The sequence below is a fragment of the Miniopterus schreibersii genome (genome assembly GCF_964146895.1).
Source record: "Miniopterus schreibersii genome assembly, chromosome: 11".
Taxonomy (NCBI): Eukaryota; Metazoa; Chordata; class Mammalia; order Chiroptera; family Miniopteridae; genus Miniopterus; species Miniopterus schreibersii.
In genome coordinates, this window is record NC_138111.1 from 12,876,946 (window position 1) to 12,891,755 (window position 14,810).

General features: G+C 45.8%; 1 protein-coding gene across 1 annotated transcript; it reads left to right on the plus strand.

Moving 5' to 3' along the window:
* Positions 1–246: 246 nt before the first annotated feature.
* TLR4 (toll like receptor 4) lies at positions 247–10,922 on the plus strand. Its single transcript, XM_081151542.1, has 3 exons — positions 247–543; positions 3,986–4,152; positions 7,561–10,922. The coding sequence occupies exons 1-3, from the start codon at positions 454–456 to the stop codon at positions 9,821–9,823; spliced, it is 2,520 nt and encodes an 839-aa protein (XP_081007668.1). The 5' UTR covers positions 247–453; the 3' UTR covers positions 9,824–10,922.
* The last annotated feature ends 3,888 nt before the right edge of the window (positions 10,923–14,810 follow it).

Here is a 14,810-nt window from a genome sequence, read left to right on the forward strand (position 1 = left end):
TGTGACACTTTGATAGGGTGGCCCTAGGAAACTGACATAGATTGGAAGTTTCCCCCACTAAAACATTATAGGAAAGCCTCGGTCCTAGAGAGTTACAGGGACCCACTGGCCAGTCTGGATAGTGTCCCAAGTTCACTAACGCTGAGGTCAGATGGCTTCCTGGGATAAGAGCCAGCTTCCTCTTGCTGTGACTCCAGCCATTGGTCTGCAGACGTTTTCTTTTCTAACTTCCCCTCCTGAGACAGGGGAGATAAACGTTAGAGGAACAAAAGCCCAGAATGCTAAGATTGCCACTCTCACTTCCTCTTGCCCCGGCCCAGCGCTGCTTTGAATACAGGAGCTGCCTGGGGCGCCGGGAGGGAGGGGAGGCCGGGCCTGCAGGCTGCCAGGGGAGACGCTGCAGCGCCACCGGCTCTCACAGGGCCGGTTCTGGTCGCAGACGATGCCGGGATAATGCCGCTCAGCCGCCTGGCTGGGACTCTGATCCCAGCCATGGCCTTCCTCTCCTGCCTGCGGCCCGAGAGCTGGGACCCTTGCGTGCAGGTATGTATGTGTCTGGGGTCACTTCACCTCCTGTGCGCTTGGTCTCGCTTCTGAAAAACTCCTCTCTGCTCAGAACTCCCCGCTGTGGACCCTGGTTACTTTCATTTCCAAAAAGGAGTCAAATTACTTTAAAGAGGTGAGAAGCCGCAGGGACCAGATACTTCATGGTTTAAGTCCCATTTCAGACTGTAGGTCAGAGACCTGCTGAAAACCGCTGTTCTTAGGCTTCTGGGCTGTGTGACCTTGAAGGAGTTATTAAACCTCTCTGAGATTAGTTCTCATGTCTATAAAAGAATTATAATAATATCTATTTCAGTGTAGACTTGTAAGAAGGCTGCCTCCTGTCATTTCTTTCTGCTGGTGGTCTGGACACTCAGCTTCCAGCAATCACTTTGCCCCTTTCGATCTCAGGAAGAGGTTTTTTTGTCTCTTAACAGAAAGAAACTTTCTAAGTGGGCTTCAGGCTTCTGAATGTAGTCATAGGTTTCTCCAAAGGATGAAAAGAAAAGAGACTTAAAAAAAAAAAAAGAGTCAGAGAAATAGGAAAAGAGAGAGGGATAGAGGGAGGAAGGAAAAGGGGAAGATGTACAATATGAGCTACGGCGAGAGTTTCTTTCTCCGTGGGACCAGCCAGCCGGTTCGCAATCACACCGTGAGGGAGCTCTCCTCTCCACAACTGCTTTGGAAGCCCACGACAGAACCAGAGAGCCAGGAGAATATTCCGGGGCTCAGGGTGTGGCGGGGTCAGAAACTCAACAAACTATTAATAAGATATTTTACATTCTTTCTTGATGCCAAGTCTTTAGTATATATTTTACATTTCCCATACATCTCAGTCTAGGCTATCTGCATTTCAAGGTTATTGGGCTCAATGGCCGTGGGTGACTCGTGGCTACCATGCTGGACAGGGCAGCCCTAGATATTTGCATGGCTTAACCCCTCACTTCATTCAGATCTCTGCTTAAGTGTCACCTGCTCTGGGCAGTCTTCCTTGATCACCTCATGGGGAGCTCCCCAGCCCCATGTTTACCTCTAATGCTGCTTTATTTTTTATAGCACACCATTATATAATATATAATGTACACTTATATAAGATATAATTTATTCATTTTCTTTCCCTTTGAAATAGTGCCTGTAAGAGGGCAAGGCCATCGCTGGTTTTATTTATCACTATGTCTCAGTTCCCAGCACACAGTAGTCGCACAATTTCAATGTATCTAATGATTTAAAAGTACTGCCCCACGATGAAGTGTAAGGACCTCCTTACCCATGCCTGGCTCCCCCTCCGGTGCAGGGTTCCCCACCCCCTCCACGCGCCAGCTGATGGAAATCAGTTTCTCGTCCCTCCTTCCCCTCTCTACTCTCACCTTCTCCCTCTTTCCAGCTTCCAAACCTTTCTCATCCTTCAAGACCCACCTTGAAATCTCTTCTTTCTCAAAAGCCATCTACCATCCCTGGATGCAGACCTGATCTCTATCTTTTCTGAACCAGAGGAAATATTTTCCAAGCCTGGTTTAATGGCCCTCTTCAGCAGTGTGAGTTGTGCTCCTGTTTTTTGTGAGCTATTTACCCTCTCTTTTTTGTTTTTTGTTTTCACCCAATCCCTCCATGCCCCCTGCCTCTCCCCACCCGTCCACACTCCTGAGAGCCATCAGCCTGCTCTCTGTCTATGAGCCTGCCTCTGGTTTGCTTGTTAGTTCAGTTTGTTCACTAGATCCCACAGATGAGTGAAATCCCATGGTGCTTGTCTTTCTCCGACTGGCTTAGTCAGTGTTTTAATCCTTACTCTAGATTGTGAGCTCACTGACGTCTGGAGCCACACCACCTTGGTCTGTGTACTGCCCAAGACACTAAAGAGACAATGCCAACGATTGGGGTTTCATCGAACCTCCATCCAATCAGTAATTCATTCACTCATTGAACAAATATTTATTAAGCATCGGCTATTTTCCAGGCACCATTCTGAGTGCTGGAGACATAGCAGAGAGCAAGACCATCAGACCTTCCAGCCTCTGCAGGGAGATGAGCCATACACAGGGGACAATCACATGGACAACACAGCGTCAGGTGGTGACAACACAGTGTTAGATGGTGACAACACAGTGTTAGGTGGTGACACACCCTGGGAAGAAGGAAGAGAGGGGGTGAGAGAAGTGCGCCTGGCACCATCCTGTTACACCGAGTGGCCTGGGAGGCTCCTATGAAGGGTGACATTTAAGCAGAGAGGCGAATGAAGTGAGGACCTGCACGTACGGCCTGCGAGACTTTATGCATATTCTTTCATCTCTCTGAATTCTTCTTTAAAAAGTTTATTTGAAGATTAAAGTATATAATCTAAGAAATATACTGGTATATAGAGAGGAATTGATAACTAATAATAATAAATGCTAACACTTATCGATCATTTACACTGAATTAGGTTTTGAGATAATCTCTTTAAATGCCTTATCTCATTTAATCCTTTCAGCAGATTCTAGGGGTATTAAACAACACAAAGCCAAAATTAGTTGGCTTAAGCAAGACATTTTGTTAACAAAATCAGAGAATTCAGAAATTAAATGGGTTTTTAGAGAATAGGGCCTACAAAGAATTTGGGAGAGTATAATAGAAACCAACACAGAAACCAAGGCAGCGTAAAGCACTTGACCTTATTTACTAGGTTCCACCACTGGGGTCTATGAATGCCAAGGATTTTTCTTCCCATTTCTGTATCACCTGCTCAAAGGTCAACAGCCAAGGGAGAGAAGCAATTGGGCTATGACTAAGGAAGGGCTGGACACCTTGCCTGGCACTCTCCCTAAGTCACACGGGAGAGCTGAGGTGAAATCCCAGCTTTTGGACTCCAGAGTCTCAGCTCTTCACCACTAGATTCTATTGCTTCTTGCTGCCAGCAGAGGTTAGAATATTGGGTACATGGTAGGTGTGCTTCCCTCCTTAATCTGGAGTAAGGTGTTTTATAAGTATGAATTCAGTAGATAAACTGATGGATGGGTGGGTGGATGGATGGATGGATGGATGGATGGATGGATGGGTGGATAGGTGGGTGAGTGGATGGGTAGGTAGGTGGATGGGTGGGTGGGTGGGTGGGTGGAGGGATGAATGAGTGGATGGCTGGGTAGATGGATGGATGAGTGGATGGGTGGGTGGATGGATGGATGGATGAGTGGATGGGTGGGTGGATGGATGGGTTGGATGGGTAGGTAGATGGGTGGGTGGGTAGATGGGTGGGTGGGTAGATGGGTGGGTAAGTGGATGGATGGGTGGATGGATGGATGGGTGGGTGGATGGATGGGTGGGTGGATGGATGGATGGGTGGGTGGATGAAGGTTGACTGGCCCCTGTGCTTATACTAGAGACCTTTCAGACTCTGGCCTAGGGGAGAGGAAAGGCCTGTTGAGGTGCGTTGCAGTAAGATACTGCTTCTAATGTATGATCATTGCAGGTGGTTCCTAATGTTACTTACCAGTGCATGGACCTGAATCTCTACAAAATCCCTGATAACATCCCCACATCAACAAAGAACCTGGACCTGAGTTTTAACCCCCTGAATCGTTTAGGCAGTCATACCTTCTCCAGATTCTCAGAACTGCAGACGCTGGATTTATCCAGGTAATGAGTGAGCTTTTAGACACTGCACAAGGTAAAATGTTCATTGTTCCTATCATTTCATTCACTTATTCATTCATTCCATAGATGTCTCACTTGCTATATAACTTTGGGTAAGTCACCTGCCATCTCAGAGATAAAATCTGTGAAATGAATAGTTAGGCAAGAGACACTTTCTGAAGGAAATCTTATCTTTGAATTTTCTTTTAAGGCAGGAGAGAAAAAATTGACTCAAACTCTTTCATCAGCAGATAGTATGGACTGATTACTTGCTATATATTGTACACCCTGCTGGGAAACAAGAGTATATTGATATATAGCATCCAACCTCAGCTATCAAGGAGGGCATATCTACTTGAAAGAGTTAACGTGTTCAAATCCTGAGCATGGTGCTGGGCACATAATAGACATTCAACAAATATCACTGATTTGGATTTTGGATTTTGAACCTGAGATAAGAATAGTAATATATAATAGTAGGTGATACGCTATGTGCAAACTAGAAGCAACACACTGTATTTTTTCAGAAGAGGGGTCTTTTCTGCCGTGGGGAGTCAAGACAGATTTCTTGAACTGAGTGGGTTTCAAATGATGTCTCGAATATTGACAGTGAAGTAGAGGATAGGGAATTAGGAAGATATAAGTAACCCAAGGAGAAAGATGGCAAGATCAAAGGGGAACATCTGCTGTGGGCAGTGAACAGTGACCGAACTTTTCCTTCCTGATGCAGGGAGTGTCATTCATTGGGACGAGTTACATTATTATCATTATTGGGGAGGGGGGGCACTGAATATTAAGATTAGTTAGGGGCCTGATTAAAAAATAATGAACTATATTTAGCTAGTGGACTAGATGATGAACCATATTGTCTGAAACAGTTTGTGAAAAGTAGAGAAACATTTCATATATGGCTTCTTACTGTGGAAAGTCCTAATAAAGACTAACAGATCATGAGCAAGCACTCCTCTAGAGTAGATGCTTCTGTAAGAGAGTGAGCATATGATGTTTCACTCTAACTCGGATACTGAGAGAGTGTAACAGAGGAAAAATGGGGCATTTTAAAGGCAGTGGTATAGTTTATAGAGCCCTGTAGGGGCAGAAGACCTCAGCCAGGCCCTCTGCCAACACCGACAGCCATGTGTCCTGAGGCATGTCACTGCATCTCACTGAGTCTCAGTTTTCACATCCATGAAACAGAAATGATGAAACTTATCCCACAGGGTTAAATGTGATAATGAACATTGACATGCCATTTATATATATGTAAAATCTTAATAAAGTAGACTTTATAAGGATAAAGTATTATTATAGCACTTCATTACTTTCTAAACTTCAGTTAACTGTATTGAGGCAGACAGACCAACCCTCCCCCTTTTTTAAACAAGAATTAGTTTCTCATCAAACAATGTTCCATATAATTCATCTTTGATCCATCCCCTACCAAAGGAACTTCCTCGGAGGCCTTAATGTGTGCTCAGAGAGAGGCCAGCTGCCCTTCCGGTTAGCCAGTAGGAGATTCTGAATTAGGGCGAGGGCAAACAAAAAATAGTCTAATAGGCATCCTCCACCTATTCATATTGCTCTACAATGTTCACATGCAGTAACTCAACTAGTTCTCTAAAGATGCTTTGGGATGGACCAGGAAGCCTTTTTTCCCCATGGAAACCTACTGATATATATTTTTTCTTTTTATCAACAACGAAACTGAGGCTTGGAGGGTTTAAGTGATTTAGCTGTGTTCATGTACCTTGTTGGCAGCAGACCAGAGATTCAAGCTCACATCTCCTGCTTCCAAGTTCAATGTCTTCTTCATCTTACTACTGGACTTCTCTAAAGTGATGAGCACCCTTTGATGAGTCAGAGACACAGGGAGACTCTTCTAGTCTTGCCTGATGCATGGAGTGATATATACATAAGATTATGGATGATAAAATCACATAACTAGAAGCAACTTGAGAAATAACCATGCTTAGTTGCCTCATTTAGAAATGTGTTAACTTAGGCCCAGAGGAGAAAAGGAGTTCCCAAGATCACATGGTACAAAGGACAAGCAGAGACGCCAGAGCCCAGATGTCTTGGCCTCGTCTTCCATTGTCCTTTCTGCTGCACCCACTACCCTCTATCCAGTTACCAATCGATACTAAAAGCCTGGACTGAAATGTTTTTACTCTCCATGACCCTCCTGAAGGGGATAGGGCAAGTGGGATTATCGCAAATGTAATTCAGGTTGCTCTAGGAAAGGATTCATTGGCAGGCACCTGCCATGCTAGCAGGAGTTGACCATTAGCTCGCTGTTGGTTGTCTGGATAAAAGGCTTGTCTCTGGGACACGTCTAAGAACATTGTGTATAGCATGGCTTCCATTTCAAAATCCGTTTTCTGGTCTGAAAACCTCAGGCCTTATTGTAACTTTCTTTCTCCACAATCCCATCTCACTCCCCCATACTCCTGACGCGGCTCTGTTCCTCTCAGTTCCTCTGTGTGGGACGGCTGCCGCCTCGCGTGAGGATTTTGTATCTGCTGTTCTGTTCACTCCCTTTCCTTGTTAATCCCTACTCACCTTTCAAATTTCAATTTACGTGTGCTCAGAGAGGCCTGCTTTGGTCCCCCTTGTCTAGATCTGTTCCTTGGGTGTAAACTCTCATGGTAGACTTTTCTTCCACAAAACTCACCTCTGTCACTAACATTTACCTGTGATAACTAAAAGTTTTTGTCAACATTAAGGGTATCTGCAACACTTAGGTGTAATTTCCTGTATCTTTGAGATTGATGTACGCCAGTGGTTCATCCTGCCTAACAACTAACAGCTCTCCATGTCATCTGTGCCAGTCAGACGTCTGATCCCAATTACCTGCGGCAGGGAATGGCTAAAGTTGACCCAGGGCTATTACATGCTCTAGCAGCCATATGTTCTTTATGTGCCCCAATTATTGATCTTTAACCGATTTCCTTCTGATGGATGTGCTATCTCTGCATCGGGTGTGTACCTAGCCGCAGTGGTAGGGAACCTTTTTCCTGCCAAGGGCCATTTGGATATTTATAGCATCATTCGAGGGCCATACAAAATTATCAACTCAAAAAATCAGCTATGAAAAAAGCTCCTAGATTTATTGCATTTCGAGTCCCTCCTGCGGTTGCTTTGGCAGGGCCAGACCAGATGATTTCACGGGCCGGACGTTCCCCTCCCCTGACCTAGTCTGATAAAAAAGAGCTTGTCATTGTGGCCAGTATGATAACCCCAAAGCCCTGAAGCTTCTTATTTGCTCCTGTCATCATCAGCTTGGACATCTCTGCCTACGCACAGTCCTATGGCGTGTCAAAGGTGTGGGAAGAGCTAGACGACTGAGGCTGTTTTTCCATCTTGGGCTTCTATTCATCAGAAACATATAATCTATATCTGTTTTCCCTGTAGGTGTGAAATTCAGATGATTGAAGACGATGCATATCAAGGCCTGCACCATCTCTCGACCTTGATACTGACAGGAAACCCTATCCAGAGGTTAGCCCCGGGAGCCTTTTCTGGACTGTCGAGCTTACAGACACTGGTGTTTGTGGAGACAAAACTAGCATCTCTAGAGGACTTCCCCATTGGGCATCTGAAAACCCTGAAGAAGCTTAACGTGGCTCACAATCTTATTGATTCCTTCAAGTTACCCGAATATTTTTCTAACTTGCCTAATCTGGAGCACTTGGACCTTTCTAATAACGAGATCCGAAATATTTACCATAAAGACTTGCAGGTTCTACATCAAATGCCCCCATTCAAACTCTCTTTAGACTTGTCTCTCAACCCTTTAGACTTTATCCAACCAGGTGCCTTTGAAAAAATGAAGCTCCATGAACTGACTCTGAGAAGTAATTTTGATAGTGCAGCCGTCATGAAAACTTGTATTAAAGGTCTGGCTGGCTTAGAGATCAATCGGTTAGTTCTGGGAGAATTTAGGAATGAAAGGGCCTTGGGAGAGTTCGACGGATCTGCCCTGGAGGGCCTGTGCAATTTGACCATTGAAGAATTCCGGATAGCACACTTCGAAGAATTCCCAGATGATGATCTTGGCTTTTTAAATTGTTTGGCAGATGTTTCTACAATTTCTCTGGTGAGTCTGTATGAAGACAGGCTAGGCAGCCTTCCTAAAGATTTCAAATGGCAAAACTTAAAATTGACAAATTGCAAATTTGGACATTTTCCTGAATTGGAGCTCGCCTTTCTCAAAAAGTTTGTTTTCACTGCCAACAGAGGTATGACCAGTTTTACTACACTTACACTACCAGCCCTCGAGTTTCTAGACCTCAGTAGAAATAGCTTGAGTTTCAAGGGTTGCTGTTCTCAGAATGATTTTGGGACAACCAGACTGAAACACTTAGATCTGAGCTTCAATGATATTATTACCATGAGTTCAAACTTCTTGGGCTTAGAGCAACTAGAATATCTGGATTTTCGGCATTCCAATCTGAAACGGGCTAGTGATTTTTCAGTATTCCTGTCACTCAAAAACCTCCGTTACCTTGATATTTCTTATACTAACACCAGAGTTGTCTTCCAGGGCATCTTTAATGGCTTGGTCAGCCTCGAAGTCTTGAAAATGGCTGGCAATTATTTTCAGGATCACTTTCTTCCAAATATCTTCACAGATCTGACTAACGTGACCTCCCTGGACCTCTCTAAGTGTGAACTGGAGCGGGTGTCCCAGGAGGCATTCAGCTCACTCCTTAAACTTCAGGTGTTAAATATGAGCCGTAACAACCTCTTGTCCTTGGATATGCTTCCTTATGCAAACCTCCAGCTCCAGGTTCTGGACTGCAGTTTTAATCGGATAGTGGCCGCCAAGGGGCAAGAACTGCACCATTTCCCAAGTAGCGTAACTTCCTTAAACCTCACGCAGAATGACTTTGCTTGCCTTTGTGAACATGCGAGCTTCCTGCAGTGGGTCCAGGACCACAGGCACCTCTTGGTGGGAGCTGAACAGATGACATGCAAGAAACCTGTAGGCATGCAGGGTGTGCCCGTGCTCAGTTTTAGAAATGCCACCTGTCAGATGAGCAAGACTGTCATTAGCCTGTCGGTTATCTCTGCGGTCGTGGTGTCGGTCACAGCGGTTCTGGTCTACAAGTTCTATTTCCACCTGATGCTTCTGGCTGGCTGCAAGAAGTATGGCAAAGGTGAAAGCACCTACGACGCCTTTGTCATCTACTCGAGCCACGACGAGGACTGGGTGAGGAACGAGCTGGTGAAGAACCTGGAGGAGGGCGTGCCCCCCTTCCAGCTCTGCCTTCACTACAGAGACTTTGTTCCCGGCGTGGCCATCGCCGCCAACATCATCCAGGAGGGTTTCCACAAGAGCCGGAAGGTCATTGTCGTAGTGTCCCAGCACTTCATCCAGAGCCGCTGGTGCATCTTCGAGTATGAGATCGCCCAGACCTGGCAGTTCCTGAGCAGCCACGCGGGCATCATATTCATCGTCCTGCAGAAGGTGGAGAGGTCCCTGCTCCGGCAGCAGGTGGAGCTCTATCGCCTTCTCAGCAGGAACACCTACCTGGAGTGGGAGGACAGTGTCCTGGGGCGCCACATCTTCTGGAGACGGCTCAGGAAGGCCTTGCTGGACGGGAAGCCCTGGAGCCCAGAAGGGACAGCGGACGCGGAAAGCAGCCAGCAGGAAGCGGCAACCCCCATGTGAGGCGCACGCTCCTCGGGCTGCTTTTCCAGGGGACCCAAGGCTCGGTCAGCGGAGGAGCATTGAAGGCCGCCGCACAGCAGGCCTGCGCCGGGGGGGCGGTTCGGCGGTACGTGGGGTGCACAGGGCTGCCGATCTCGTGGGGTTAGCGCAGAGGGAATGCCTACTGTGCCAAGATGCAGGACCTCCAGGTGGATGCCTCTGCCAGCCCAGCTAAGGCACTCGGGACCGGGAAAGTCCAGTCCACCCTTACCCCATGGAATTAAATCACAACGAAGAGACTGGCCCAGCCGCATCAGTCAAGGACGCAATGCTTCTCCTGAGCCTTTTGAATGGCGAGCACCTCGTATTTTACATTTTGGTCACCTTAAAACAAAGCAGTCCTGGTAGTTTCAACTAAACTGGGCCTTTGCTCACTTTCCCCCCCCCCTACAATTTAAGCTCTCTGTGATGGCTCAGAAGGCTTCTGAGTCAGATCCCCCCTCCACTTTAAGTCAGTTTCCTTACAAAGATGAAAACCTTGCACCAAGTTCCCAAGGAAACCTGATTAACACGTATTTACAAACATCCTGGTCTTTTTTTTTTTTAATCATCAATCAAGGAGTAAGGATATTTTTTCCATTGATTTCCAGAGTGGAAGGTAGTGGGGAAGGGAAGAGAGAGAGAGAAACATTGATGTGAGGGAGACACATCAATTGGCTGCCTCCCACATGTGCTCCCAGCAGGGGCGGGGGTCAAATCTATCATCCAGGTACATGTCCTTGACTGGGAATCGAACCCAAGACCCTCTAGTGCACAGGCCTATGCTCCAGCCACTGAGCCATGCCATCCAGGGCCATCCCGGTCATTTTTTAGCATGTTTTAATAGTCCCTGATATATTTTTGTTTTTGTAAATTTAGTTCACATTTTATATCTTCTCTATAAACCTTGATCATAAATAAGGTTGTTAGAGACATGCTGGAAATATCCATATTTAACCACTACTATCTTTCAAGCAAATGTGTAAAATGCACTCTGTCACTTTGTCACATGATGTCATCCTAAATTTATTACCTACTAAGTTATGACTGTCATAAAGGTAACATTAAAATAATTTGGTTGAAAGTGGCACTTATTGTAACAGGGGGAGAGAAGCCCCACTTCCCGGTCTCATAATGAGCAATTTGGGCTAGAGGAGGGGCAGGAGGTGGGATGGCCTCGGGAGCGCAGCTCTTCTTGATGATCCCAGGATCATATGGGCTGATACAGCCAGGGTGGCCACAGGACAAGAGCTGATGCAAAGGTTTCTTCTGCATCAAATGAATGTTGTTTGATGAAACACTGAATCCCTGAGGGGACTGAAATGATTCAAGCTGAGGAGCATGCATTGCTTCTTCCTATGACCACATTTACAAAAGAGTATATGTTCTCATTGAGAAAATACGACCCTGAGGTTAATGTGGGTCACGGTAAGGGGAGTTCTCAGAAAAGCACACTCACCCAGGTCCCCAGGAATGGAGCATTCAAAGAAAGCAATGAGGGCATTTGGAAAATACAGTTGTCAAACTGGAAATATGGCCTCAGGCAGGAATGCATTTGTGACTGAGTCAGAGTGTATTTTGGTGTGAGCGTGGTTGGAGTTGCTGAAAGTGCCTAGGTGTGGCTTTAGGTCTTAGTGTGCTAGTGAAAGCAGATATGTGTAATTGTGCACATACCTCTCTGTGTTCTTGGCTGTGTCTGTGTGTCTGAAGAGCATGTGTGTGTGTGATCATGTCTGCATGGAGGAGAGTGATTATACTCAAGGGGGAGAGCGTGCATTTGATGTGGATGTCTACAGCTGTTTGGGTTCTGTCCTCTTGCTCTTGTACGTGACTGCTTATGTACAAGGGCCTGTGTTAGACTCGGAGTAGTGTGAAGGTCTGTTTTTTGTGTGTCCCGGCTACATGTGAGTGTGCTCATGCTCATATTTGAGTATGTGTTCTGCATATGTGTTTTAGTTTAATCAAATATATAAGAGTCCAAGGGGGAAAATAAAAATACGACCGGAGTGGTTCCTGGATACTGGCGTCCTTCCTATCAGCCCCTCCTCCCAGCTGGGAATTCTGAAAGTTGAGGGTGAGGCAGACAAGGAAGCAAAGAAATGATATGACAGAAGCAGAAGGGGACCAAAGAGGACAGTCGGGCCTAGGGACAGGCTTTTGAGTCCCTTTAAGTTCCGAAGGGTAGAATAAAGAGAAATTAATATTATTAGAAAGCCTTAAATTTGTATAATACCCTACAAATTAGAACATATTGACACAGTTATAACCACCTTTGAATCTTTTTTTTATCCAGGCGAAGTAGCAGTCTAAGAATTAGATTCCCTGTTTTACTGATGTGAAACCTGATGGTCAAGGGAGTAAATTTATTGTCAAGTGGCCACAGATTTAACGAGTGGCCTGCTCTTGGGCCTCCGGCCCCCTCGGGGCAGCTCTCTTTCCGCTACACTCTGCTGCTTCAGCTAAAAGCTGGCAAAGGAGAAGTGAAACCCTGGCAGTTCTCTGTGTGGCTGGCACTTGTCAAGGGTTTTTCACTGAAACCATGAATCATTGGGCAAATGCATATGCATACACATTATATATATGGAATGCTTTATTTATAACACATTTCTTTCCGTGAAGGACGTGAGGGAGATTCAACCATAGTGTCCATGGGCAGTAAGTTTAATCAGGGAGAACTAGAAAATCTGAACAAAGGACAAAAAGGGGAAAGAAAGACCAAGGTAGCTTTAGTGTATTGTTTCCTGTCCTAACTTCAGAGAGAGAGAGTTTTGGATAGTTGGATAGTGCGGCTTTTGGAAAAAGCCAGAACTCACATTCCCTATTTCCCATGTGTGCCTTGGGGTTCACTTCTCTGTGAATCTACATAACTCAAATATAAAAAGAGGGCAGACTATCACTCTGTAAATCTGTTGTTGTAAGTATTTAAAATAATAGATGTTTAACACAAGTTACACCATTTGTACCGGTAAGCAGTCCTTTGGGACTTCATAAAGAAGCCACAGCGGGAAATACTGAGCAGTCTTTTCAATCACCTCATTTTAGCCACTGCTGTTTTCCCCTCCTGTGCGACCACAGGAGGCCCATCACTGTGATTAGTTTCTTTCTGACTTGGCCTCCGCCCATGGGGCTGTCAGAACCCCAGCCTCTTTCTGAACCATAGTAGCCTCTCTAGAAACCACCAACAGGGGCCGAGAGGTTCTCACAGGAACTCACAGGAGTCCTCACAAGAACCGCAGAGCTCTGTGAGGACAGGGCGCACCTTTGCTTCTCCAGCCCTGAGCTCCTTGGACCGCAGATAACACATGGCACCTGTTTATTTGGAGAGTTGATGAGTTAACGAAGAACCATCTCTACAGAAAATGCTGTCCTTTGTGCTTCCCAGGAAGGCTCCCAAGTCCCACACCTCTGTAGTTCCGGGGCTCTTGACTTTCAGGGCTATTCCTCATTCCTGTTGTTGTCTACGTGGGTTTTCTCAACCATTTTCTCCACGTGGTTCCATAACTCCAAGTATTTCAAAAGTTAGTTTGCAGGAGGGGAGGAGAGGACTTCCCCTACAATAGTTATCTTGGACAGTTATTTTTAGGTCCTGTTCTCCCGCTCTCTGTATGATATCTACTTTAAATTCCCACACCATGCCTACGAGATGGGCACCAGTAATATCAGTGTGGCCATTCATTAGGAAACTGGGACTGTAAATAACCTATTCGAAGTCACACAGGTAGTCAATGGCAGAGCTGGCATTTAGACCCAGTCTCTGATGTTAGCAGCCAACTATGCTAGACGGTTTCTCTAACGCCTTCCCCTATTTCATACACAGGTTGGAATGTGACTGCTCTCTGTTTTGATTTTTTCGTTGTTGTAGCCCAGGCTCAACATCAGAATCAGGTATGATGCTTGAACCGCAGGATGGGTGTCAGGCTGAAGGACGAGCTGTGGAAGAGACATCAGGCACCTGAAACCAACTGTTTTCTCCCACAGTGATGGACTAAGCCTCTCCCACTTCAACTATCTTTTCTGATGGAGTAAATTCCTTTCCATGAAGCTCCAGTGCAAACAGGCCCATCCAGACAGGCCCAGCTATTTCTGCATTTATATAGCAATGACCCATCGTTCCTCACTCGGAGATCCTTTCTGACACATGGTTTTAAATGAGGCTCTTCCTTTCAGTGCCTTCATTAAATGGCAATGACGGGTCACTGGACACCAACTCAGGAAGGAGGCTTAGCCGACGTAGTCTGAGGACATCAGCTTTAGCACCTTCACACAGGACTCAAGTTGGACTGTCTGGGAGAGGAGCAACAGAGCCTGCCCCTCGGACTGCGTTTCCAGCTGGCAGCATTCACCTCCCTTCTCTTCTCCTGGCCACAGCCTAGTACCTAGAATGCTAATAGTCTATTTTTCTAGTTGAAGAGGAATATAGATGATTTGAAAATCAGGAGTGGCTGGGAAGTTTGCTTTTATTTTCTTCCCGTGGAAGATTCTAGTCGCCGTTACTAAATATAAGGGGTATAGAATTTTAAAAATTCTATATGGACTTTTGTGTACATGCTAGTCTAGCAGATGTGTATAGCAGACTTGGATTTGCATTCCGGCTCTCCCACACATTCATGATATAATTCTGGGCAAATTTCTTAATCCCCCTGATTTCAGTTTGTTTTCTTGAATAGAGGGGCTAAATCTTTCCTGTCCTACTAGGCTACTATACAGATAAAATCCAGAGTGAATGTGAGACACAGCACAGCTCTAAATTTAGCTGCTTGAAGGGGCTGCCTTAAGAACAGGATGAGTGGACAGAGAAACCTGGAATCCTAAAAGTCTCTAGGGCAGCAGTTCTCATAGCCATAGTCAGACTCAGGGATCTGACTCCCAAGGAGGAGGAATGGAAAGAGAAGGAAGGGTCCCAGATGCGAAACACATACTGAATGGCCAGGCGCTGCCGCTGGAAATGACAAAGGGCCAAGGCCCGACT